A 27,100-nucleotide genomic window follows, 5' to 3' on the forward strand; every position below is an offset into this window, starting at 1 on the left:
ACTTGGTCCAAGTCAGGCCCGGTTTATTCATCACTTCAGGAAGCTGCCTCCTTATTACAGTTTGTTTTGACTTCAGATCCCTCAAGGTGTTTTTCAAAACTCAGTACTTGGCCACAATAACAACAGAAAGAGCAGGAGCAGGGGTGGTGCGGGGGTGGGGGTGGGGGATGGGACGGTATTTAGTTGAGTTTCCATTGTTTGGGCAAAATGTCTTCTTCTAAGATAAATTAATTTAAAAACTGGAAAGAATGTCAGCAGCAGTGGCACACACCTTTGATCCCAGCACTAGGTGGGGTGAAGGCAAGTGGGTCTCTGCGAGTTCAAGGTCAGCCAGGGCTATATAGTGAGATCATGTTTTGGAAAAAAACAAAACAAAACAAAAAACCAAAGGCTTATTGGGTTGGGGAGGCCGTGGCCCATGATCAGTTGGCCCTTTCCTCTTAGACCTATAGTGAGGCTGAAAGCATGCTGGGATCTCATGGTAGCCATGAGGCAAAACCAGAAGCCAACAGCCAGGGAGGAGCTAAGGGTCAGACCAATATCCCATTCCAGCTCACGCCTCTCCATGAATAACAACCTTCTTCTGGGCCCCATCTTTAAAGACTCCACCATCTCCCAGTATTGCCACAGGCTGGTGACCAAGCTGTCAACACTCCAGCTTTAAGGGGACAATGAAACTCCAAATTAAAGTAGCAAGGCAGGGGCAGAGAGGGTGGATTCTGTGCTCTCCCGGACAATGCAGCCTGCACAGGCAGCAGTGAGTACCGATTGAGGGGCTGCTGAAATGTTTAAGCAGTGCACCCTGCACCTCAGGAAGTGGCTGAGACTGGAGCAGGCATGACCACTGTTGAGAAGTACCAGAAGGCACTCTGGCAGCATCTGCTGGTGCCTCAGGGAAGCTAGCCACTGTGGCCAGCATTCTCCTTCTACTCATGGTCAGATGGTTGTGTGCTGTGAGACCCCAGCAGCACCCCGTCCTCAGATCTGACCCTTGTCTCCCTCACCGCAGTGAAGGTGAATGGGATTTCTATTGGTGTGACGTCAGCTGGCTGCGTGAGAACTTTGACCACACCTACATGGATGAACACGTGCGGATCAGCCACTTCAGGAACCACTATGAGGTGAGCCTCCCGGTCTGTGAAGTGAGAATGGGTCTGGGCCATGGGACTATCTGTTGGAGCCCTTTGGATTGTTCCTGCTACTCTGAGGGTCTGAGAGTAGACACTGGTACCAAGAGGTGGGCAGGAGGACCAGCAAGATGGCACAGCAGATAAAGGCTTTTGTGTCCAAGCCTGAGGATCTGAGTTTGACACCTAAGACCCACATAGTGGAAGGAGAGACCGACACCCAGAAGTTGCCCTCTGACCTTTGATACTAGTGGGCTCTATCGATTAAATAACCACAGTACTGGAAAAAGGCTCAAAGCAAGCTAGGCTTAGCAGCAAGTGTTAGAGCTCTCTAGACAGAGAAGGGCCCAGAGCTGGGTATTGCTGACTCTAAGGGGGTCAGGGGCTTTTCTAGGGTTTACGTCTTCCCATCTTAGTAATTCTCCTACTTTTCCATTGGTCTTTTGTTTGTTTTGTTTTTTGAGACAGAGTCTCTCTCTGTAGCCCTGGCTGTCCTAGAATTCACTATGTAGACCAAGCTGGCCTCAAACTCGCAGAGATCCACCTGCCTCTGGGATTAAAGGTATGGGCCACTATGCCTAGCTTCTATTGGTTTTAAGGTGTGCACGTGTCCTTTCTGTTTTAGATTGCCGTTTAGGTCCACAGACACAGAAATGGTTGAAATAGGGCTTGGTGCTTGAGTAGAGAAGTTACTATGAATAGGGTTGAGTAGGGTCAGAGTGGGCCCCCAACACTCCTATCCCTCTGTGGTGTAGGAGGGACAACTCACTGCTGAGGACAAAAGCTCACGAAGGGGGTCACCATGTCCCCTTTCTCTTATTTTAGCCCCTCTCACATAAGTAAGTGTAATGAAACATTTTTTCTAACTAGAGGTGGGCAAGGCAGGAGCAGGGGTTACCGTCTGCCCTCCCCGCTGCCTAGCTCACCAGGAAAAACTACATGGTCAAGAACCTAAAGCGATTTCGGAAGCAGCTGGAGCGGGAGGCAGGAAAGACGGAGGCAGCCAAGTGTGACTTCTTCCCCAAAACCTTTGAGATGCCCTGCGAGTACCATCTGTTTGTGGAGGAGTTCCGCAAGAACCCCGGCATCACCTGGATCATGAAACCTGTGAGTGCCTCTGCAGGGAGGGGCAGGGCTGAGGTGTGGTGTCCCAGGAGGGCCCCGTGTCAAAACCGAACGCCTTGTGTCCCTTGGAGTTTTCATGAAAAAGAAACAAGTCTGTGGGCACTTTAGGAAAGCACACTCACAGGACCCTCAGGGCTCCGCAACTGGACCCCGGGGAGTCCTGTTTCAGGTTCTCCTGCAGAGCTCCAAGCTGCATGGGGTTTGGGAGCTAATTGCTTTTCAACCTTTTATTTTTAAAGAAATATTTTAGATTTATTTTGATTTTGTGTGTGTGTGCTTTGCCTGTATGTATGTTTGTGCACCACTTGTGTGCATTGCCCATAGAGACCAGAAGAAGGCATCGATCCCCTGGAACTGGAGTTACAGACAGTTGGGAGCTGCACTGTGGGTGCTGGGAATTGAACCTGGGTTGTCGGGAAGAGAAGCCAGTGCTCTTAACTGTTGAGCCATCTCTCCAGTTCCTGCCTTAGGATATCCCCGCATGAATTAGACCAGACTGCTCAGGCCCACCCGATCTGCCCAGTGACTTTGCTTTTGCACACGTTCCTGGGTAAGGCATGCGCACACTCAGGTCTGCTTATTTTGTCTTGATTTTTGAGATAAAGTCTCTCTATGTATTCCTGTCTTGTAGCTCTCTATAGCTGTCTTGGAACTCACTCTGTAGACCAGGCTGGCCTCAAACTCAGAGCAATCCATTTGCTTCTGCTTCCTGAGTGCTAGGATTAAAGGTGTCTAGCATTACACCCGGCCTCACAGGTTTGTGAAACTGACCAGAGCTTCCTGGGGCAGTGTGAAGGGAAGATGCTTCCTGAACTCTTAGAAACTATAAGAGAAATGGCTCGCTGTTGAGCACTGAACTCCAAGCCTAACCTGCATGTTTTGTAGCCAACAAGCGCAGCCTCAGGGAAACTGAGTCCCATGATGGGTCGACCTGGGTCAGTACTGTCCCAGCTTACAGATGAAGCACGTGGGCCTTAGCTTGAGGTCACAGAGCTCACGGGTGGCAGAGAAAGAATTAGAATCCAGGCACTTAAGAGGCCAAGGCAGGAGAAATGTTCCAAGTTTAAGGCCAGCCTAAGCTACACAGTGAGTTCCAGGATAGCTTGGGCCATAGAGTGAGACCTTATCTCAGAAAAAAAAAAAAAAAAAAAAAGCCCAGGCACCTGCTCTCATTCTTGCATTTCCTAGACAGCATGCCTCCGCTGTGGGACACACGCGCGCGCGCGCGCACACACACACACACACACACACACACACACACACACACACACACACACAGAACACTACCCACAGAGCCAAGGTTCCGCCTCTTAATCACAGCTGTCATGGTATCACCACTAACAAAAGCAGTGGGCTGGGAGAGGAAGCGACTTAATGTGCAATTGCTGGTTCCCAATTAGCAGACAGTGCCACTTGATGCAGCTGGGGCTGCCTGTAGCTCTCTGCTCAGCCTCCTCTCCCTGCTGCCACCAGATTGCCTCACCAGCCCGTTCAGGACTCTGGGAAAGAACCAGGAGCCCGGGAGCCACCCTCCTGGGGGACATGGTGGACCAGTGTGTTTTCCAGTACTGCCTTACCTAAGTCCATCCCCCTCCAGGCACCTGGGCCATGGCTACATCTGCATAAGCCAATCCCAAGCCTACTCCTCAGCCTCACTCCTCAGTTGCCTGCAGAAGGCTGTGCCCTGTTACCCAACCATTACCCTCTTCCTTAGGCACAGAAAATACAAGGGGGCTTTGGCGATGCTGCACCCCCATCCCAGCACCGTTCTGTAGACTCTCAGGGCCTTAAGACCATCTGTCTCTCAGCTTTCCTCTCTAGGGATAAGAACAGGCCTTTGTCCACTAGGCACAGCAGCACACTTGGGAGGTAGAGACAGGAGGATCAGGAATCCAAAGTCATCCTTGGCTACAGAGTGAGGGCTTGAGTTTTATTGTTAGCCCCCTTGTATTTTCTGTGCCTAAGGAAGAGGGTAAGAGTTGGGTAATAGGGCACAGACGTGGTGGCCTGTGCCAACAACACCAAGGAGTTAGAGATGGGAGCGTCCCTAGGGCTCACTGGCTGGCCATCCCAGCCTGGCTAAAGAACCAAGCCCCAGGTACCAATGAAAGCTCCTGTCTTAAAAAGTAAAGTGGACATGCTGGGTGCAGTGACCTGCACCTTTGATCCCAGGTGGGCTGCTGTGAGTTTAAAGTCAGTCTGGTCTGAATAGTTCTAGGCCAGCCAGAGCGACACTGAGAAACCCTATCTCAAAATGAATAAACAAGGCAGGCAGTTCCTGAGGAACGACATCTGAGGTTGTCCTCTGCCTCCTACAACATGTGAACATAACAGGTACAGGAACCACACACTTGTGTGTGCCCCCAACACATGTAAATGTGCATACACGAATAATAATAGTATTAAAAAGGATCAACTAAAAGCTAAGAAGTGGGCCTTTGGGTTTGACCATAGGAAGTCCAGTCTAAGAGCTGAGGATATAGCTCAGTGGTAAATGCTTGCCTAGCCTGCTGCCTGAGGTCCCAGCTTCAACTGTCAGTCCCACAAAAACTAAAACAAAAACCAAACAATTTAAGTCCAGTCTACTGGAAAAGAAATCACATACCACACCAATGTTTCTCCCATCTGCCCTTCCTCTCCGGCTCCCCTGCTAGGACAGAGGGTCTGGGCAGGACCCACTGCAGCTCTCCCAGGCTCTCAGAGTGCAAGGCATCAGGTGTGTGAGTCAGGACCATACCTTCTCATCAGTCTCTGTGTCCCGGAAGCTGCTCCAGGCCCTAGATTGTGGTGTCTTGGACAACCTTAGCTGCTCCCCACACGAGGACATTTTGTCACTTTGCTGTGTCTGAATGGAGGTGCTGAGACTGTCACTGAATCCTGAGAGCTGGCCTGCCTGGGCAGTAAAGATCATAAAACCATCTCCAGGGACCTAAGCAAGAGCGTGGGACTCCTGTCTGTCCATGCGCATGGGGGAAATGCACCAACCGGACACAGAACAGTGCTTTATTTAAAGCCACTTTTCCCAGATATGATTGACATATGAAATCTGAACAACATCATGAAGCCAGAGAGAACTATGACAGAAGGAACAACATCATGAAGCCAGAATGACAGAACAGTGGCTTTCAGCCAGGGGTAATGGCACATGTGTGTAATCCTAGCACTCAAGGCAGAGGCAGGAGAATTGTTGCATGTTGGACGCCGGCCTGGTCTATCAGTGATTAGCCAAGGCTACATAGCAAGACTGTCTCATGAAGCCAAAAACAAGACACAATAAAGAATGGGGGTTTTCAAAGCATAAAGTATATTTAATTACAAAAGAAAGCAGCTATGTCGAAAAACAGTTATTAAAACAGTTACTCCAGGCCTCCCAGGAAACGCATATCAAGAAAGACTAAATATGACTGTTGGAGAGAATGAGCAGGAGAAGCAGGTGGAGCTGAAAGACCTGGAGGGCGGGAGGGAGGGAGGGAGGGAGGAGGGGGAGGGGGAGAGGGGAGAGAGAAGGAGGGGGAAAATGTGGCTGGGGGTGGGTGAGAGCTAGGGCTGTTATACCCAGTGGCTTACTCTCCTACTGGGCAGACCCACGTTCTCTCCATGGTGCAGCTCGCACACTATTAAGCATCCTCTCTCCTCCTCATAACATGCTAAAGGGCCTAACAGCAGACTCCATCCCTGTGGTGATTTGAGAATCGTAAGATACACGAATACTCTTCTGACATCTATGCAACAATTGTCCTATAAAGAGGCTGTGATTTCTTCTGATGGTAAAGTCACAGACATGACTAATATTCCCAAGATGGGACACCCGCACGCATCTTAGAAGGAAATGCACAAATCTGCTTAGATATTAATAGAACTAAAATATGAAGAAGTCTTCTCCTTGCAGTTTCTAAGCCCCAGGTGACTTTCTTTAATAAGAACAGTCAAGCCAAGGATGGTTTATTGGGTGTCACACCCAGCAGGCGGGCGGCTCCTCCTGCTCACATCATGGCTGCAGCAGCTCCACTTTTACCTCACCTCTCCCCACCTGCCACCAGATAAACGAATGCCATGTCCTTTATCACTCTTGAAGACACACTCTCTCAGAAGTCTCTGCAGCAGACCCCTTGGCGTCCTGAAGGCCAATGCCGGAGTCAAGCACGTGGTGAATTAGCAAGGAGCGACCATGAGGAGACCTCAGCCAAGGGTAGAGCCCCAGGAGGAGTCGATCAGACCCTGTCTTCTGGGTGGGATGAAGTGGGAGAGGCTCTGTGGGAGATCATCTATCAACCTCAAGGCCTCACAAATGACACCAGTTGTCTTAGGGTTTGTGTTGCTGTGAAGAGACCCGTGGCCAAGGCAAGTCTTATAAGGACAACATTAATTGGGGCTGGCTTCCAGGTTCAGAGGTTTAGTCCATTGTCATCACGACAGGAGCATGGCAGCATCCAGGCATGGAGCAGGAGGAGCTGAGAGTTCTACGTCTTCATCTGAAGGCTGCTAGGAATGGACTGGCTTCCCGGCAGCTAGGAGGAGGGTCTTCAAGTCCACATCCACGCCCACAATGACACACCTACTCCACCAAGGCCACACCTCCTAGTAGTGCCACTCCCTGGGTCAAGCATATTCAAATCACACCACTGAATGTCACATAGTGGATGGCATCACTGGGGGCAGAGCAGGGATGGTTAGGGAATAAGGACTCAGAGTGGACACACTGGTATAAAACCAAAGTTATAATGGCTTCCAATGTGGCTCTGTGGGTAGGGCACTTGCCTAGTGTGTCCAAGGCCATGGGTTCAATCCTAGCACCAGACTCTACCGAAGCTGGCAGCAGAACTTAGCAGCAGTATCTAAGTACACGGTTTTGCAGCCACGAAAGGTGAGAAGGCGTCATGGAGGCTTTCATCTGGGTTCCAGAAGGTCGTGTAAATCAGTGAGTTGTGGCAGAGTAGGATCACCTGTGGAAAGCCCCAAGAAGCCATGGGTGAAGGTGCGAAGGGGAAGCCCAAGTTGTCATGGAGACCCCAGTGCACTGGAGATGCTGTGGCCATAGCACGTCTGTCAGAGAGAGCCACAAGTGTGGAGTGGAGCTGTGCGGAGAGAAAGACTGTGCTGCAGGGAGCAGAGCTGGAAGGATGGGGGAGCCCAAGGCTGTTGGAGCCTGTGGGGTCCTATCATGAGCTCCACGTGCTGCCCTGAGGGGCAGGATGGGAATCTTCCCTGCTGCGTTTCAGTCTCACAGTGAACTTTCCTTGCTATACCCTTTTGAAATGGTTATATGATTTTTCTATGCCATTGTGTGTTAGAGGTATGTAACTTGTGTTTTTAGTGTACAGGTGCTCATAGTTAGTAAATTGCCTTGGGTCTCAGAAGAGACGTTGGACTAAGGACTTTTGTTTGTCTGTTTTTTAAGAAAGGTTCTCACTCTATAGACCAGGCTGGACTTAAGCTCACAGAGATCAGCCTGTCTCTGCTCACTGGGTACTGGCATTAGAGATGTGAGCCCTTTGAGTGGCTCTGAATTAGGACCTTTTGTTCTGTTTTGTTGAGACAGGGAGTGTCTGTCTCTATGTAGCTTTGTGTATTCTGGAACTTACTATGTATATCAGGATAGCCTTAAACTCATAGAGATTCACCTGCCTCTGCCTCCTGTGGGCAGGAGTTTATCAATGTGAGCCACCATGCCTGGAAAGCATTTAAGACTTTTGAATAGTATAGAAATTTTGGGTGTTGGGCTTGGGGTTTAAGTTAGAATTCACGCATTTCACATTGAGAAGGCCATGACCCTGTGGGCCAGGGGCAGAATGTTGTGGTTTCAAGTGATGTGTTTATGTATTAAGTTGGCAACACTTAGATGTGTGATAACACATTGTTAGCTTGATTGGATTACTAAACACCTACAAAATTAATGAGGTGCATCCTTAGGGGTGTCTCAGAGGGTGTTTCCTGAGAGGTTTAGTTGACTAGAGAAGGCCCACCATGGATGGGAGATGGCAGCTTCCCATGAACTGGGGTCCCGGACTAAACAAAGAGGGAGAAAGGAAGGATTTGGTTTGCTCTGTTTCCTGCTCTGTCCAGAGCTGAGCAAGCCGCCTGCTGCCAGGCCTTCTGTCCTCTGCAGTCTGGTGGGCTGCACTGCTCAGAGAACAGAGGGAAGGAGGCGCTGCACTCACCTGAGGACTGCCAGAGAAAAGATGCCTTGGGGGAGTGGGGAGTGCTCAGTAGCTCAGATAACTAAAGGGCTGAACTGGCGCAGAAGCCAGAGTTGGTCTCAGAGGCCACAGAAGCCAGGCCAGACAGCAGGTTTTAGCTCTGTATAGGTTCCTCTGGGAATTGTGACTTCTAAGTGACAGATACAGCATAGACCCTGGGGATGGTCTGTAGCTCTGCCATGGAGTGCTTGCTTAGCAAAATCGAGATCCTGAGTTTGATCCTCAGCAACACACACACACACACACCCATACATTCACACACACACCAATATACCTTTGGACGATTGCTTCACTATCCTGCAGTCCCAATGGACTGTGGGCTGTGGGGAGGGTGGTGAGCATGCTGACAGTGTTTCTGTACAAGGCCAGGCAGGTGAACACCTTAGAAGACAGAAACACCCCAGGCTATTAAAGATTCCCCCAACCCCCTTGCCTCGGGGAGGGCATGAATTACCCATGGCAGGGTGCAGTAAAGGCAGACTGATTCCAGTATTAGCCGAAGCAAAACCTAATTAGGAAGGCAAATTGATTTCCAAAAAAAGCATTGGATGATATGTTCCAGGACTGGCCGAGATGGTTTCTTAATTGTCTGTCCTTCTGCATTATTCATGCAAATGTATGTCTCCGTAGCAAAGCCCAGCTCGATTTCCTCCTTCAGCCCCATGGGGGTTGAATGGCCATTCTTCTGGGCAGAGATTGGGTCCCACAGGGACATGGACACAGAGATGATCTGGGTAAGACCCTCAGCATGGGCCCAGGGAGGGACCTTGAGCTGAACTCTGCCTTTTTCCTACCCCCACCCCATCACCAGGTCGCCCGATCTCAGGGGAAGGGCATATTTCTCTTCCGGAGACTGAAAGACATCATGGACTGGAGGAAGGTGAGGCCACCTTTTTCCCTCACAAGCCTCACCCTCCAGGAGGAGGCTATACCTTCCTTCCTCCCGAACTCACAGTGCGACCTGTCAAGGTGTCCCACAAGAGTGCCAGCTCTAGGTTCAAATCCTGACCTCACCCCGCCCTTCTTAGCGTCTGCCCGAGGATCCCCTGTGCTGATGAGCAGGGTCCAATTACCAGCTGTGCTCTGAGAGATAGAGGAGACCTTCTGAACCCTGGCAGGGACAGCGGTGTGGGTGTGGGGAGCAGGAGGAGTCAACTCCCAGGGGAGACAAGCAAATGCTTACCAAATGCCTCTCCCCTTAGCACATCCCAATGTATCTCTTACACCTACTGGCAGGGCACTGCGGGGAAGAAAGTCACCAGTGTGGAGACCCAGGCTACTCGAGCCAATGTGAACCCTTCAGGCAGCCATGTGAGTAGAAGTGAGGAGGGCTCCAGGAAGGAGAGGCCTGGCTGCCCAGGTGGGTGCCGTGGCTCAGCAGGAGAGGGCTCTGCCCTGATGGCTGGAAGCCCCTAGTCCAAGCACTTACCGCTGTGCAGCTGTGAGTCCAGAGTGTATGGGACTCTGGGGTTTGGTTTTGGCTCCTCATGAAGTCACTGAGGTGGGGTCAAGGGTAACAGGAAGGGCTGTGCCTGTGAGTGTTGCCTGAACTGCTGGGTAGGAGGGGAGAGACAGCCCTGCTCTGGTGTTCTCTGGGCAGCCCTGCGCTAGAGCTTCTACAGCCCGGACAGGAGCAATTTCTCTTCCCAGGTGAAGCACTGGACTCACAAAGAGAATTGATCGCCCCTCCCTCCCTCCTTCCCTCCCTCCCTCTCCTCTCTCTCCACCTTGCCCTGTGATAGTGACAGAATCTAGAGCCTTGCATATTGGAGGGCAAGTGAACTGCCCCTAAATTCACCAAAGATCTAAACTTTTGGAATTTCATTTCCTCCGAGAATGGAAGGCACAAGAGGGTGTGGCTCAGCAGACTGCCAGCCTATCAGTGCAATACCCCCTCCCCGTTATCTCCACCTCCCGCCAAACTGTACAGGGCACAAAATCTAGGATTTTAATCATTTGCATGTATGTGGGGGGCATAGACTAGGTGTCTTCCTCAGTTACTCTCTTTAGAGAATCCCACTTTGACCATCTCAGTACTGAGGTACTAGGAGCATTCGTATTGTCACTTGTTGGGAACCCGTGGGCACAGTGTTTGCACCACTTAAAATCAGAACTCTGGGCATTCCATACCGACCTCCGCAATCCTTCCGCTTTTGGCTGCGAGGCACTGGACTATGCTGGTGACTCCAAGAGGTGGATCCTCTTGTTGCTGGCTTATTTCATGCAGCCACTGGCTTCAGTTTCGTTCATGTCACAGCATGTAGTATCGATATGAGTGTGAATGTCAATGCCACATGTGCCTTTTGAGGCGGTACAGGTCTAAAGCGTAACTTAGTGTCTTAGTTAGGGTTTACTGCTGTGAACAGACACCATGACCAAGTCAAGTCTTGTAAGGACAACATTTAATTGGGGCTGGCTTGCAGGTTCAGAGATTCAGTCCATTATCATAAGGGCAGGAGCATGGCAGCATCTAGGCAGGTCTGGTGCAGGAGAAGATGTGAGTTCTACATCTTCATCTGAAGGCTGCTAGCAGAGTACTGGCTTCCAGGCAGCAAAGGGGAAGGTCTTCAAGCCCACACCCACAGTGACACCTACTCCAATAAGGCCGCACCTCCACATAGTGCCACTCCCTGGGCAGAGCATGTACAAACCCTCACACCTAGGCTCTGGGTTTGAATTACATATGGCCCCACACCCCTGCTGAACCTCTGGCCAGCTGTGTGACTTCAGACAAGGCATCTCACCTCTCTGTGCTTCTGGTGCGCAAGTGTAAAAATGGGAATGGCGTTAGTTCTTACCTTAGAGACTCGACGTAAGGATCCAGTCAGACGCCCCAGGGAGGACACGGGTCACTTGCTGTGCATTGTTGTTTGCTATTGTCACACCCAGGACACAAGGAGCTCTGATGACCAGAAAGACGATATCCCAGTGGAGAACTACGTGGCTCAGCGTTATGTGGAAAACCCCTACCTGATAGGAGGTGAGATGGCTGTGTCTGTCCCCTGCCCTCTGCACAGTTAGGCAACATGGCAAAGACCGGGCCTGTCATCAGGCCTGGAATGAAACAGAGACTTGTCCTGTACTCTCCTCCCTCCTCACTGCGACTCTGCAATCCTCCAGCTTACCCTGATCTTCTCATTCCCACTGGGCTCCGGAAAATTCTTCTTGGAAAGCCAGTTCATTCATGCACGCTTTCATCCAATGAGACATTTACAGAGAGCCTCCTTGGTGCCAGCCACTGTCCTGGGCTCCATTCTAAGAGTTTGTGCTCCATATGAGGGAGCAGAAGCAAGCCACATAAGGAGTCTCACTGCAGCTGACCTAATGACACTTGTCTCCTCCAAATGTCCCTTGTCCCCTTTGTGGGGGCACCCTCTGGGTCTCTTCTCTTTTTCCCTCCCCCATCGATTCCAGCTCTGTGTCCCCAGCTATGTCTCTTGGGACTCTCCTAGCAATTCCATACCAGTGTGCCTCAGATTTGGGACTGCTCCTGAGTCTGGCTTACCCTCCATCTTCTCCACTCGAGCCATGGCGTCTCCTCCCCCAGGTTGCTAAGCCAGAGTCTGGGAAGTGTCTAGGAGTATCTGGTGCTCTCTGGTCACTGTTTTTTTTATTCTCGTTTATTTTTGTTTATTATTTTAATTATGTGTAGGTGCCTGTGTCTGTGCCTGATATGAGCAGGTGCCTGCAGAGGCAAGAGGCATCTGATCTCCTGGAGATGGAGTTAAAGGGGGTGTGAGCCACCTGAACTCAGCTCATATGGGAGAGCATTACACACTCTTAACCACTGAGTCATCTCTCCAGCCCCAATTCTGTTGATCATCACCAAGCTCAAATCAGTTCTAAAGCTGTCTGTCTGGCCACCTCTTTTCCCTGTCCCATTCCTAGCTGCTGCTGTCTCCCCACCTGGATGGCTGTAATGGCCTCACTGGTGCTCCGTGAGGGGCATTGACTCCTGCCAGTGGCTTCTTATAGTTTGGAGAACAAACCCCAAAGACTGCTTGGTGACTTGGCCCTGTCTACATTACTGTCCTTGTCTGCACAAGTCCTGGACCCTGCCACCTGCCTTGATTTCCTTTCTTCCTCCTCCCCTGGGCCCACAGTCTTTCCCCATCTGGGTCTAGCCAGCCTGGGCTAAGCCTACACTTGTCTATGTGTCTGTCAATCAGTCTCCACATCTCATAGGGCCTTCCTTGGTCACTCAGCCTCCAGCTTTGCCCCAATACTGCGCCACCCAATCATCTCCCTGTGCCCTGTGTAGTTGTGTTTGGAACCTCAAACAGGAAGTCCCTGTCTGTCTGACTTTCTCCTGATATGATCTGAAACCTAGACTAGGTCTGACAGCCAGTCAATAACCTTTACACTAACCAGTTCTTTCCTGCAGGCCGCAAGTTTGACCTGCGTGTCTACGTGCTAGTGATGTCGGTGAGTCTCTCGGGGCGGGGCCTGCTGTGAGCCCAGGGACATGGAGGGATAAGGCTGTTGAGGGGCATGTCCCATTGTAACAGCCTAGTGAGGTCCTCTGTCAAGTTATTAGTCATGTTTTACAGATGAGAATGGATGCACAGAGGTTAACCCAGAGTGCTCGGGAGGCTAAAGTAGGAGGACCTCAAACTTAAGGCCAGCTTGGTCTCCATAGTGAGTTCCATGCCTGTTACATAGGGAGACCCTGCCTCAAAAAAGTAAAAGCAAAAACAGATGCAGAGAGGTTAAATGACTTGCCCAAGGTCACACAGCAGGTCGATAGCCAAAATGGGATTCAAATCCATCTAACTCCACAGGCTGTTGCATCCCCTCACCCATTTATCATTCATTCATTCATTCATTCACTCAGTCAGCATGTGTTCAAACCTTCCTAGTGTACACTCCGTTCCACACTGTCTCAGGCTCACCCCATCCCTCAGGACCTTGAGGTCCTGGCCTGGGTGTCATGTATGGTAGTAGACCCATCGCTTTGCTTCTTTTGCATCTCTAGGGAAGGAAGGGGTGGAGCCGCAGGATGGGAGTGTAGGGAATGAGACCACTGTTGAGAGAAGGCAGGGCCTCCTGGGCAGAGGTAAGACGGTTAAAAAATTGGTACCAGGGAAAGATTCTGAGCTTCATTTCCCTTTTCTCTCCCTCACCCCCAACAGTACATCCCTCTGCGGGCGTGGCTGTACCGTGATGGCTTCGCCCGCTTCTCCAACACCAGATTCACATTGAATAGCATCGACGACCACTGTATCCTCCCAGTGGGACTCCTTTTGGTCCTCAGTCCCCTCCTCCAGCCAGCCTGCCCCAAACTTCACCACCAGAAGGATACTTGCCAGGTCCCCTACCCAGAACCAGCCCAGTCCTTTCTCTCTGGGGGTTCCCAGGCTCTCAGGAAATGGATCTGCTCAGGATAGCATCCCTCATATGTCCCCGCTGGATGGTGGTCTTCATGAGTGCCCAGTGATGGGGTTTCCCCACGTTCATAGGAGCAGACAGGTTGAGCTCTGCAGAACCTCTGCATCCTTCTTCCGCATCTTCCCAGGGCTCAGCTCCCTCGTCCACTCAGTTCCTTCTTGGCAGAAGCCAAAGCTCAGATACCACACCGTCCAGGCAAAGCTATGGGAGAAAGATGCTGTGTGTGTGGATGGCAGGAGCGTAGAGTAGGCTAGCCCTCTGCTGATGAGTAGCTGCCAAAAGCCGGACACACACACCCTCTGAACCAGCAAGCCCCATTGGTGTGCGTGCACACAACATGGGAAAGAACAGGCTTAAAGACTGCATATGGCATATCCTTGATGGGGCACAAAACCTAGAAAACAAGACAGGAGGTGCATTTATGCATGGAATACTATGCAACTGTTAAGTGGAAGGCTGAACCTTGCTTTAGATACTGATGGAAAACAATCTCTCAGGAAAAAAGAATACTGCAAATACAGCAAAGGGTATGCTCTCATTTGGGCCAAACCGTGTCTATGTTTTCTTACTCGTGCATAGACATCTCTGAATGATAGACAAGAAACTGGAATCAGGGCTGGGAGTATGGCTCAGTGGTAGAGGCCTTGCCCTATAAGCAAGCCCATAGATTTGATCCCAGCACTGCCTACCCCCCAGAAAAGGAAAGGATGGAGGAAGGGAAGAAACAGTAGGCATAGAAGTTGTCTTAGGGAGGAAAAATGAATGGAAAGGAGATTATATACATACATACATGCATGCATACATACATACATACATACATACATACATACACATGCATGTGTGTGTTACATTTTTACTTTGAGCCAGGCTAATGTATTGTCTACAAAACATATACATTTTTTGTAAATAAAAAAAAACTTTACTGGGTATGATGACACATGGCACATGCCTGTAATCTAAGCATGTGGGGGGTTGGAACAGGAGGATTATGGCTTTGAGGGCACTCAGGGCTATAGAGTGAGACCCTGTGTTTAAAAAGAAAAATCAGGACTGAGCTATGTAGTTCAGCTAGTGAATTGCTTTCCCAGCATGCACAAAGCCCTGGGCTGCATCCCCATCCCTCCACAAAGAGGCTGTGCTGGCACAAGCCTGTCATCCCAGCGCCTGGGTGCAGAAGGCTCAGAAGATCAAGGGCATTCTCAGCTATAGGGTGAGTTGGGGCCAGCCTGGGATAGATAAGAACCCAGCCTGGGCTACCAGAGAACCAACATCAATAACAAAACAAATAGACAGCTTTTGCTTTGGTTTTGGTCTTCAAAGAAGGGAGGGACAATCCAGCGCTGCTGGGAGGAGGGGCCAACTGGCAGGACTGCATGGGATGGGGGTTGGGGTGTAGGGGGACCGCACTCTGAGCAGACATTCCAACCCTGCTTTGGGCCAGCCTCCTCTCTCTGCCACGATGCCATCTTTCAGTTTAAGGGTGTGCCTGAAGTAAAACACTTTCATTGCCTGCCCCTGAGACTGGGTGTGGCCCTCATGCACACAACAGCACCACAAGCTATTTTCCTTGTTTCTCAGACTCTGTTACTCATATGTTAATTTTATCCTGCAGCTCTAACAAGCATTTGCCACAGGCTTGCCCTCGACTTAGCTTAGTTTGTTTGTTCTGCTGCCTCATTTTCAGTAAAATTAAGTAACACATACAAAGACACAGAAAGCAGTCGGCCAGAGTGACCCTGCAGCAAATGTCGCTTCAGAGTGCTGGCCCAGCCCTGGGTATCCTGAGGACATACTGAACAAGACTAGCCCTTCCCAGGAACCCGATGAGGGTCCACTGACTAAATATTCACACCAAGAGACTGCACCGCACTTTCCGCCCTTTTAAATGGTTTTCAATTTCTTAAAATTCAAATATACAGAAAAGACTACAGAGGATCCCTGCGTGTCAGGGTCTGCCCAGGCTGGGAGCTCCCTTGCTCTGCGAGGCTGGCCAACTGGAACTACAAGCTCATGCTATTGTCCAGAGTTGGTTGGTTTTTGAGGTAGGGTCTCATCATGTAGCCCTGGATGGCCTAATACTCAATTTGTAGACAAGGCTGGCCCTGAACTTGCAGAGATTTGCCAGCCTGAGTACTGGGATTAAACCTATGTGCCACCATGACTGGCCATTCCCAGGTTTTTTTTCTCTATGGCTTTTGGGCATCAAACTAAGGGAGCGAGAAGTTCATGACTGAGCTATTGCCCCCACCTTCAAGGTACCAACATTAAAATAATAATTTCTTCCATCACGAAACAAGAAATGCAATTACCTTAACTTTGGTATATGTAATATACAATAAATGCAGCAATTTGAGCATATATACACATACAGACACAAACAGGACACGCAGCTGAGCACACGGATGTGCTGAGGTGTCAGACGCCCTGACAGGAAGGAGTCTAAAGGAGGCGTGGGCCGCTCAGGAGATTGATGTGCTAACAATCCCATTTCCACTTTTTTCCCCCAAAGAGAGAATGAATTTTACATTTATTGCTAGGTATGTTAAAATATACTATCTCCCTCGGATTTATTTATCCTTTATTTTTGAGCTTATAATATAACTATGACATTTCCTGCTTCCCTTCCTCTGAATCCTCCCACACAGCCCCGCCCCCTGCTCTTTCCCGAATTCAGACTGCTTTTTTTTATTAATTGCTGTCACTGATTTCCACTCTTTAAAAGCTTGTTTTGTTTAGGAAGCGGTTTGAAAGGCCACTGTCAGCCATTAACTTATTAACTTTGGAAACACAGAGGATCTGGAATTGGGGGAGGAAAACGATTTGAAGGTAGTGCTCCTACCTTACCGTTCATCTCCGCAGCTAATACACTCTAACAAAAATAACAAAATGGCCTGAGGCAGCAGCTCACCAGGTAAAGGTGTGGGGCACACACACACACACACACACACACACACACACACACTAATAATAGTAACAATAATAATAATAATAAAATTTTGTACAATTGCTACAGCACAGATTATGATAAAATCCAATGTATCTATTTCTTCTTCTGTTGTTTGTGCTTTGCTGTCATAGCTATTGTGACTCTGAAGTGACAATGACTTATCCCTGAATGCTCTTTTAAGAATTTTTAGTTTTGTCTCTTGCCTGAGAACTCTGCAGTGTGTTTGAAGTTGAGTTTGTGTGTGGTGTGAGGAAGGGGGCTGGTCTGTGCATCCTGTTAGGTGGTCCAGGCAGTTTCCCACCTGGTTGCCCGGGTGCTCCTGCCCTGCGTGTGGGTAGGATGCCCCTTTCTCTGAGACTTACCTTGAAATCTTTTTGGAAATCATTGAGCGCGAACAGAAGGGCCCTTTTCCTGTTCAGTGGTTGGCCGTGTGTTCACTCTTCCAAAACAAACCTCTCAGATAAGGGTGAAAGAAAATGGGGTTGGGGATTTAGCTCAGGGGTAGAGCGGTTGCCTAGCAAGTGCAAGGCCCTGGGTTCGGTCCCCAGCTCCGGAAAAAAAAAAAAAGGGTGAAAGAAAATAAAAGGCCTTTGAAGAGTTCTAAAGATGGCAACTAGGAAATTCATATGAACAAGGTCTCCCATCTTCTAGGAGGCTGGAACCGCCAAGCCCTACCATGCTGGGGACAGACAGAAATGTGCTGACTCAGACTCAGGCAAGGGACCAGGCACTGTCCCCTCCCCACCTGCAAATATCCTGATTAGGTCCTGGGGTGGTGTTAGGTCATCTCATTTGATTTGGATGCATAGTCCCGGGGGAGGGATGCTGAGGAAAGGCTGAATGTCTGTGCCTGTCCTTTCTGAGCCTTGAAAGTCTCACCCAACCGTGACATGGGGATTATTCAGGAGCGAATGAGATGGCGCTGGAGCAGTGTCTTGTGGGACAGTCAAAGGGCGCTCCATCTAATCCCCCAAATATCCCAGGGAGCCATTGTGTGCTCCCAGCCAACAGGCTGGTGCCTTAGGTTTCTGTTGCTGTGATGAAACACCATGACCAAAAGGGAGAAAGGGCTTCTTTGGCTTACACTCCCATGCTGTGCTCCATCACCAAATGAAGTCAGGACAGGAACCTGGAGGCTGGAGCTGATGCAGAGGCCATGGAGGAGTGCTGCTTACTGACTTGCTCTCCAGGGCTTGCTCAGCCTGCTCTTTATAGAACCCAGGACCACCAGCCCAGAGATGGCACCCACAATAGGGTAGGCCCGCCCCCCTTGATCACTAGGAAAATGCCCAACCAACAGCTGGATCTTGTGGAGACATTTCCTCAGTTGAGTTTCCCTCCTTGCAGGTAACTCTTAGCTTGCTTCAGGTTGACACAGACTAGCCAGCACAGCTGGTAAACAGGCTCAGAGAGGTCACCGGATTGTCCAGGAATCCACAGCCCCTGAGATGTACCCAGAATCGCACCCAGGCCCATGTGACTGCAAAGCCCATGTGTGTGAACACTGGCTGGGTTTTGTTTCGTTTGTTTTGTTTTTTGCTTTCCTGGTCAACTCCCAAGCCAGGGTCTCAGTTCAGTCCTTGGGGCAGCAGGAGCTATGTCTGCCCCTCTCTGTCCACACTGGCCCTTGACCACCAACCTCTGCCAGATGTTCACCTCACCAATGTTGCTGTGCAGAAGACATCACCTGACTACCACCCAAAAAAGGTGAGGAAGCCAGGCACCTGCCCTCCTCCTGGGCCAAGTGGGGAGGGACAAGCAGAGCAACATGGAACCCAGGATAGACCATCACTTACCAGAGAGGAAGGGGTCACCCATCTGCAGAGCTAAGGCAAGGCTACAGTGGGGAGCCACTTGGCATGAACCTCAATATTTGACAATCAAATTAATGTACCTCGTAAACAGGATGTGATCTATCTTTATATCCTAGGTGCCTCTTACTGATCAACCAATCTATCAGCTGGTATATTAAACAGATATTCTGCCTACCAATCATCAATCTACCTGTAAATCTCTATCTATCTATCTATCTATCTATCTATCTATCTATCTATCTATCATCTATCTGTCTGTCTGTCTGTCTGTCTATCTGTTTATCATACCTACCTACTGATTTATCATCAGTCACCATGAGAGCCTGAAAGTCAATACAACTATAGAGTTCTCAGACTTCTCAGGGTTAAGGGCCGAGCCAGGGAGCATGGATGAGTCCGCACTCTTATCTCTTCCCTCCCCTGGTTCATCTCACATCATCCTAGGAACAGAAACTTACTGTTGCCTTTCCACCCTAAGAGGCTACCAGTGCAGGCCACCAGGAGAAGCCGCCTGTATGGGCCAGAGACATAGCCTGTCTGTCTTCTTAGCTATGTAGATATTCACCCCAGAGCGAGGGGCGTACCCAAACTTCCTAATCCCAGGGCTCAGGTGGAGCCCTCCCACCAGGCTTGAGGGACCCAGTGCATGGGTTTGTTCAAGAACCATCAGGTGGGCTCCAGTGAACTGGGCCCCTCTTCCCAACCTAACTGCCCGGGCCTCAGGGTTGCAAGTGGACTCTTCAGCGATTCAGGCAGTACCTGGCCTCCAAGCATGGTCCCAAGGCGGTGGAGACGCTCTTCAGTGACATGGACAACATCTTCATCAAGAGCCTGCAGAGTGTGCAGAAGGTGATCATCAGTGATAAGCACTGCTTTGAGCTGTACGGCTATGACATCCTCATTGACCAGGACCTCAAGCCGTAAGTGGCCCAGAGAGCCAGGGTGGGATGGGGACTATGGTGAGCTACACATTCCAGGGCAGACCACTGTGGCTTGAATTCCAGTTCTGCTGTTTCCTATCTGTGTAAATTCAAACATGCTTCCTTTTTCTGTGTCTCAGTTTGCCAGTCTGTAAATTGGGTTTGATCAGGGTGTCTGTCTTTAAGGGATTGTTAAAAGGATAAATGAGGGAGTTGGGGATTTAGCTCAGTGGTAGAGTGCTTGCCTAGCAAGCACAAGGCCCTGGGTTGGATCCCCAGCTCCGGAAAAAAAGAAGAGGAAAAAAAAAAAAAGGATAAATGAGATCTAATTGGTGCAGGCCTCTTCTAAAGGGATCTCTACCAATTGTAACTGAAACAATGTTGCAAGACCTTTTTGAGGAGTCTATTTCTATTCACAGATAGAGACCATGATAAACCAGAGAGAGAGAGAGAGAGAGAGAGAGAGAGAGAGAGAGAGAGGGATCTCCCCAAGTCTAACTGGGGGGACCGATGGGTTTAAGTGGGGTTACTTTGCTCTTGGGAGCATGGCTAAGCAGTTTCAAGAGAATGGGAACTCACAGGCAGCAGGTAACAGACAGATCTCCCATCTCAGGAGGAGACCATGCCAACCCTTGTCACTGTGCACAAGGACTCTGAATGGGCCCAGTCTTGTGAGGGTCTCCTGTAGGAAGTCACAGCCACTCTGACTTGGAAACAGAGATAGCTGCTGGGGGACAGCATTTCGCCACAGCACTCCAGTTACTCTGACTGTGGTTTTCTGCCTGCCTTTCTACAGTGCTTCCTGAGCCTCAGAGGGAGTGAAGGAGAGACCTGATTATGCACATGCTCTCTCTCCCACCTCCCCCCTTCCAGTCTCTTCCCCTCCCCCATTGGGCTAAGCAGTGCTATTGTAATCCTTGCTATTCCTTAGCACCCATGAGTCTCCACAGTAACTGCAGCCATTTGCAGAAAGAGGCTTCCCCCAGGCCGGCGCCAACACAGCAAAGATGGGGTGGATGAGCGGCTAGATTTAGAAGGTGTTTTTTACAGGCCTCATGTCCAGTTAGCAAAACAGCAGCAGTGGGCTTGTGCCCTTCCAGCTGTGGGGTTTGTCCTGACTGGCAGTATCAAAAAAGGTTCCCTCCTGTGGAGCAGGCCTTGGATCCAATTGGAAAGTAGCTGTGGCCTGTTGTGCCCTGGGCACACCTTATGCAGTATGCTGATGCCCCTAGTGTTTTGCACCTACAGGTGAGTAAACGGTTAACTCCCTCCAGCAGCCCACACAGTGCCTTCAGCCCCACAAGTGCTAGCCTTCAAGGAGGGAGCATCCAGGCTCAGTCTGGCTTCTCCATGTCCTGCAACCAGAGTGCAGTGACCCCGGCAACAGGGTCTTATCATCCGGTCCTGGGACACAACAATAGCTATGTAGTAGCCTGGGCAACCACTCAGGGAGGTAAGCCACCTCAGTACTACAGCTTTGCTCACGGATCTTACAGCATCCAGGGGTATCGTTCCTCCCACATGGGGTAACTTTATTCCAGCTCTTTCTCCATTGTCTTTAACACTCCCAGACATGGGGTGCTGTAGGATTTCCTGCATCACTTTGCTGGGTATCATCATCCAAATACAGAACTCAGAGCTGCGCTGAGCCCTTGCATCCTGGTGGGTTCATTTCCCGTCCTCACCTGGGTGTGTGTGCACATCTTTTGGATGTTTTTCTAAGCTGTGAGACACTTGGGTTTGCACTGTATTGTGAAACCTTTGGGCAGAAGGTAAACAGGACCTCTGACAGCCCTCCCCAAGTTCTCTCGTGCCCTCCCCAGGTGGCTCCTAGAAGTCAATGCATCTCCTTCACTGACAGCCAGCAGCCAGGAAGACTATGAACTGAAGACCTGTCTGCTGGAAGATACCCTGCATGTGGTGGACATGGAGGCCAGGTAGGGTCCTGTCTGTACCCCACATGTGGCGGGCAGGCAGGCTCCTGTCAAGGAGAGAGGACTCAGAATCTTGAGATTCATAGTTCATAGATGGAGAAACTGAAATGTTCATAGGCCCAAGAACTCAGTGTAGCTGGCTGTACTCAAAGCTTCCTTACGGTCACTTCCCTCTCTGAGGTTTGTTTCTGTGTCCGCAGAGCATCCTAACTCCCCTGGGGCTGTTGGAGAAACTCTGAGACAATGCCCTGTTGGGTACCTAGCTCACAGCATTCGCTAAGAGGCTACTTACCTCTAACACCAAGTCCTGGAAAGCAGACAGGAGTGGGCGAATCCCTGAGGGGAAGGGGCAGATTTTAAACCACAAAGGACAAATTGGGAGCACATTACTAACAGGATGAGTGGGGCCTCCTGAGTAGGAGGAAGTGAACGTGACCCCATTGCAGATCTGGCATTTGGTTTTAGTGGACAGGCCCTGTCTTCGAACCTCACCAACTCCATGTTCTTTTGCCCTTTGCATCTCCAGGCTCACAGGAAAGGAAAAGAGAGTCGGGGGCTTCGACCTCATGTGGAATGATGGCCCTGTCAGCAGAGAGGAGGGGCCTTGTGACCTATCGGGGATGGGAAACTTTGTAACCAACACTCACTTAGGTAAGCTGAGCCCGACAGGAAGTGAGTAGGAGAGAAACATCATAGGAAGTGGAGGGGGACTGGGACTGCTTGGCATAGCAGTGAGATCATATAAATCCAGTCAGCAGCATACCAGCTGTGTGACTGGGGCGAGCAACTTGACCTCTCTGTTCTTCATCCAGGTGTCATGTCCAACCTGCAGCCTGGGGACTGAATGCAGCTAAGGGTGGCAATGAATGTGGCCCAACACAAAATCATATACTCAAGATACTGAGATTTTTGTTCAAGTGTGTGTGTGTGTGTGTGTGTGTGTGTGTGTGTGTGTGTGTGTGTGTGTGTGTAAATGTTTGCTCGGTTCTCAAGTGTGAACTTTGTAGATGGCAATGTCTGGTCACAATGTCAAACGGTTGGATGCTCCTGGTAGGACCCTGCCCACTATAGTGAGAAATTTCTGAGTTGTCCGGAGGGGGATTTCAAGACTCATGTGGAGAACGAATTATCATTAGAAAAGTTAAAGACCGTAGGACTCTGCAAGGTAGTATGTGAAATGTGAAAAAAATTCCCGATTATAGAAATTCACACTCATTGTAGAATATTTGAAAACTAAAGAAGGAAAATTTAAAACACATCCAGACATAACCATCATTAACAATCTGGTGTTTCCTTCCAGTTTTAAAAAATGCATATATTCATATTTTTGTAAATCTGGCACCAGGCTGGCGTTTGGAGTCCCACTTTCTGTGTGGCTTCTCTCCATTCAGGATTACAAAGGGCCTCCCATGGGAAGCATGTGTTAGCCAGGGCGGTTTACGTGCATTACAACATCATGTGGTAGGGGTTGGGATTTAGCTCAGTGGTAGAGCGCTTGCCTAGCAAGCACAAGGCCCTGGGTTCGGTCCCCAGCTCCGAAAAAAAGAAAAGAAAACAAAAAACAAAAAACAAAAAACAAAAAAAACCCCAAAAACAAACAAACAAAAAATAACATCATGTGGTAGCTTCTGTGATTACCCTGAGAATGAGGAAATTGTCTCCAAAGGCTGTACAGACCACAGAAGGCTGTTGTCATAGAGATGGGCTAGCCTGAACCCTAACCCCTGAGTTCTGGCCTCTAGTCTCTCCTTAGAAGAGTTACAGAGCATGGCTGCAGAGCATTGCAGCCCACGGGTGTGCCAGCATTCAGCCAGCCGATCTCTTACCATTGGGCATTTGGTGTGATTTCATTTTCTTACTTTTCTAAATCACCTTGTGGTGAACGTTCTCTCCTGTGAAACCCACTGACACTGGCTGTTTTCTTCTTCTAGCTCCCTGGAAGTAAAGTCACTGAGCTGAAGGGACAGACTTAGTAGAAAGAGGTCCAAGCCCCTTGGTGAATTCATTATTATTTTAATTCCATTGTTACTGAAGAGGCTTCAGTTTTTAATTTGTATTTCCTCTTTTGTAAGCTGTCCTTGCTTTTGCCTAATTTCCCTTTTTAATACCAGATCACTTTTATGAAGGAACATGCACCTAGCTCTTACAGGGAATTTACTTTTTGTTGGTTTGGCGGTGAGGTTTAGACAGGTTTTTATGTAGCCTAGGCTGTCGTTTAACTCACTGTGTAGTCTTGAATTTCTGATCTTCCTGTTTCTACTTCCTGAGCACCAGGACCACAGATGTGTGCTAATGTCCAGGTTTTCATGCTATTAGGACTTGAACCCAGCACCTCATGCGTGTTAGGCAAACACTTCACCAACTGAACCACACGCAGCCCGAGCTGGCTTCAATTCACTATGGAGCTAAGCCTGGGCTTGAAGTCCTTTTTAATCCTCCTGCCTCAGCCTACAAAGTGTTGGGATTGTAGGCATATGCCACCATTCCTGGCCTCTCCTCTTTACCTGTCTTCCTTCCTTCCTTCCTCCCTCCCTTCCTTCTTTCCTTCCCTTCTTCTTCTCCTCCTCCCCCTACCCTCCCTTTTCTTCTTCTTCTTCTTGAGACAAAGCCTCTCTAGGCATCTCCAGGCTGGCCTCAGATCCACCTATTTCTGCCTCCATAGTGCTGGGATTAAAAGTGTGTGCTGCTATGCCTAGCCTGTACCTGGTTTTCTCTGGGTTACCTATAGCCTCCCCCCACATTTGTAAAGACACAATATTAATTGCTAAAGACATTGCCCCTGTCCCATCCTGATCCATCAAATGTACAGTAAACATTTTCCTAAGTGTCTCATTAGTTGTTTTTAGTTTGGGCTCCTTTTAAAATTTTTCTTGGCCACAGGATCTCACTGTGTAGCTCTGGATGGCCTAGAACTTATTACGTAGATCAGCCTGGCTTTGAACTCACAGAGATCCACCTGCTTCTGCCTCCTGGGTACTAAAATCCTGTTTCTTTTATGAGAGACTTGATATCTTTTAAAGAGTTTAGTGTGAGTTAGAACTAGGCTTGGCTGCACACAAGAAACCCTAATACTTCAGTAGAACAGGCTGACCTAGCCAGCCCGAGGACCACAGACTTGTAAACCCAGGCACTAGGGAGGCTGAGGGAGAAGAATCACAAATTCATGGTCTGCCTGCACTACAGCGTGGGTTCAAGGTCCGTCTACCTTAGTGAAACCCTGCCTCAAAGTTAGAGTGCTTGCCTGGTATTTACAGACTCTAGGGGCGGAGGGTGTCTCAGGCAGCACCCCTTAGGTCTGTCCTAGGGCACTGACACAATGGGTTTGAGATGCCTTTCCTGGACTTCTTGCCGCACTCAGCAGGTCTGCTGAATGCTCTGGTTGTCTTGTGGTTGCAAGATGGTTGCTCCAACAGCAGACACCGAACTTTGAAAAGTGTAGATGTCTATGGGGATGAAGATCTGGCTGGTTTGCAGTCACTCAAGATAGGCAGAGAGAGGACCACTTCTGTAGAAATCTCTAGAATCACTTTCATGTTTTCTGGTTTTGTGCTTGGTGGTAAGTGGAAGGAGCTGTTTTGTGAGCAGGGAGAGGAAGAACGTTGATGATTGAAGACAAGCTAGGAATGTGTTAGCAGAAATTCCAGTGATGAATCTGGAACTCCAAGAAAGGGTTTGCGCTGGACCTGAAGATTTGGCATGAGGAGCGAGCCAAAACATTAAAGTAGGCTCCCTGGGATCACTTTGGGACACGCCAAGGATGCATGGGCCGGAGTGCAGAGGCCTTGACAGCTGGGCAGCCTTGGAGGCAAGGGTAGAATGGGGGTTTCTAAGAAGCAATCAGGAATCTCCAGGTCAATCCTCATGGCCGTGGAGTGTCAGCTCATTCCAGTAGCACTCATGAGTGTCATAAATGTGCCTGGCTAAGATTAAAAACTGGTGTTGCCTTAAGAAGCAGCTCTGAGGGGTTGGGGATTTAGCTCAGTGGTAGAGCGCTTGCCTAGCAAGCAAAGGCCCTGGGTTCGGTCCCCAACCCCAAAAAAAAAAAAAAAAAAAAAAAAAAAAAGAAAAGAAAAGAAAAAAGAAGCAGCTCTGAGACCAAGCAGATTGCCTGGTGAATGTGCAGGCAGAGGCAGCCGTCTGGCATGGAGACACTTCCGAATGTGCTGGGTAAGAGATGTAAGTTAGCACTTACTAGGCATCGGGCACTGCTGGCTTTCGTGTTTTCACTGAGCAAAGCCAAGGGCAATGTGGTCTGGAGAAACAGCAGGTTCCCTGGAAACACTTTGGGACACTGCGTGTGACTCTGGCTCCACACCTCAGGTCAACTCTCGGTTCTGCTGCTCGTGCAACTCAGGGTAAATGGCAACCTGAGTTTGCTGGCTACAGAACTCCTGAAGGGCTCGACAAGCTCATCTGGGGCCAGTGCCTGAGACAGCAGGTGAACTCCCAGTTAGCCTAGGCATTTGCTGACCTCTGAACTCACTCTGTAAGGCAGGCGGTGCCAACCTGAGAAAGCTGATACTCAGGTGAGCTGAGGGCAAGCCTAGTACAGGAATGGGCCACCCATGGCCACACTATTCCTGCTGCCCATGTGTAGCTAGTGGGTAACCAACACCTCATTCTTTCTAGGCTGCATCAACGATCGGAAGGAGCAGTTGAGGCAGCTGTTCCGATCCCTTCAAATGCAGAAGAAAGCCTCTAGCTGACCCCCAGCCGGAAGAAATGAGGCCCTGGCAGGTGCCGCCCTGGCCTCTGGCAGCGGGATCCCAGCACAGTGCACCAGTCTTCACCTTCCTCCAGCATGGCAGCTGTTTTACTGGAGAGGCAGCCTCAGCTTGCTAATTGGACCAGACGGACCCTGGACACCCCTCCACCCCCTCCAGCCCTGTGCATCTTTGAACCAGGAACAGCCAATCTTTCGAACTGGATGGGCTCATCCTTGGCCCAAAGAAGCCAAGCAGCAAGTTCCACCATTCAGAGAGCATGTCTAATAAAGAACAGGCTTAGAGCCACTTAGCGCTGGGCCAGGCTCGGGATGCTGCTGCCATTTTGATGTTTCTTTAGTCATGGGTCTTCTGGGCTAAGAAACTTGTCTTTAAACAATACTTGCAAAGTAAACAATTTCAGATTGCTCACTGGAGGTCTGAGGTGGTGCCAAGCCCCAAATGTACTGTCCTCTGCTATGTGAAGACTACAGAGCTAGGGCCTCCTGTATCTCAGGCGAAAGAGAACTGAGAGGGCAGCGCTGCTTAGCCAGGGTCCTTGGGAAAACGGGCCTCTCATTTGGGGCTTTGAGGTTAAAATCAGAAAGGAAGGCTCCAGCTGACAGGCAAGATCACACAGGGAATCAGAGGCCTGCCCTCCTGGTCTATCAGGTAGCTCGGGCTGGAAGGCACCTTACTCCATGAGGAGGTCTCCAGGGGCCCAAGCAGCTCTATTACTTTCTGGGCAGGCTTTGCCCAGAAGTGCAAACCTGACTACATAAGTAAGCCCAGAGGAAAGTCTGGGCAAGAATCACCAGCGAATCAAGCAGCAAACCAACTGGCCGGTGGTGGGACTGGTAGGTAAGACACTGTATCTGCTCCTAGAGATCAGGAGTTTCCCAAACCCACAACCCCCAAGTACAGACGAGGTTCTTGCTTCAAGAA

The 27,100-nt window shown here is 49.8% G+C and overlaps 1 protein-coding gene across 2 annotated transcripts; it reads left to right on the top strand.

Annotated features, from left to right (window-relative positions):
* The first annotated feature begins 1,009 nt into the window (after nucleotides 1-1,009).
* On the top strand, nucleotides 1,010-26,587 carry Ttll9 (tubulin tyrosine ligase like 9). Of its 2 annotated transcripts, none has more exons than XM_032904458.1 (12): nucleotides 1,010-1,121; nucleotides 2,049-2,234; nucleotides 9,261-9,329; nucleotides 9,686-9,760; nucleotides 11,339-11,429; nucleotides 12,834-12,874; nucleotides 13,582-13,669; nucleotides 18,433-18,491; nucleotides 19,322-19,518; nucleotides 21,342-21,455; nucleotides 21,979-22,103; nucleotides 26,082-26,587. In XM_032904458.1, exons 1-12 carry the CDS (start codon nucleotides 1,077-1,079, stop codon nucleotides 26,156-26,158), a joined length of 1,167 nt encoding a protein of 388 aa, XP_032760349.1. In that variant the 5' UTR covers nucleotides 1,010-1,076; the 3' UTR covers nucleotides 26,159-26,587. The 2 variants fall into 2 exon arrangements, with proteins under 2 accessions (XP_032760349.1, XP_032760348.1); XM_032904457.1 differs by lacking the exon at nucleotides 26,082-26,587 and adding an exon at nucleotides 22,265-22,348 and having other exon boundaries at nucleotides 1,016-1,121.
* Nucleotides 26,588-27,100: the final 513 nt, after the last annotated feature.

The sequence above is a fragment of the Rattus rattus genome, chromosome 5, assembly GCF_011064425.1.
Source record: "Rattus rattus isolate New Zealand chromosome 5, Rrattus_CSIRO_v1, whole genome shotgun sequence".
Taxonomy (NCBI): Eukaryota; Metazoa; Chordata; class Mammalia; order Rodentia; family Muridae; genus Rattus; species Rattus rattus.

What these genes read in the sequence shown, in the direction of transcription:
- Ttll9 (XM_032904458.1), top strand. Translation starts at nt 1,077, where the DNA reads ATGGATGAACACGTGCGGATCAGCCACTTCAGGAACCACTATGAG. An exon ending in TCACCTGGATCATGAAACCT is followed by an intron (nt 2,235 to 9,260) that starts GTGAGTGCCTCT and finishes CCCCATCACCAG; the next exon opens with GTCGCCCGATCTCAGGGGAA. An exon ending in TGAACCCTTCAGGCAGCCAT is followed by an intron (nt 9,761 to 11,338) that starts GTGAGTAGAAGT and finishes TGTCACACCCAG; the next exon opens with GACACAAGGAGCTCTGATGA.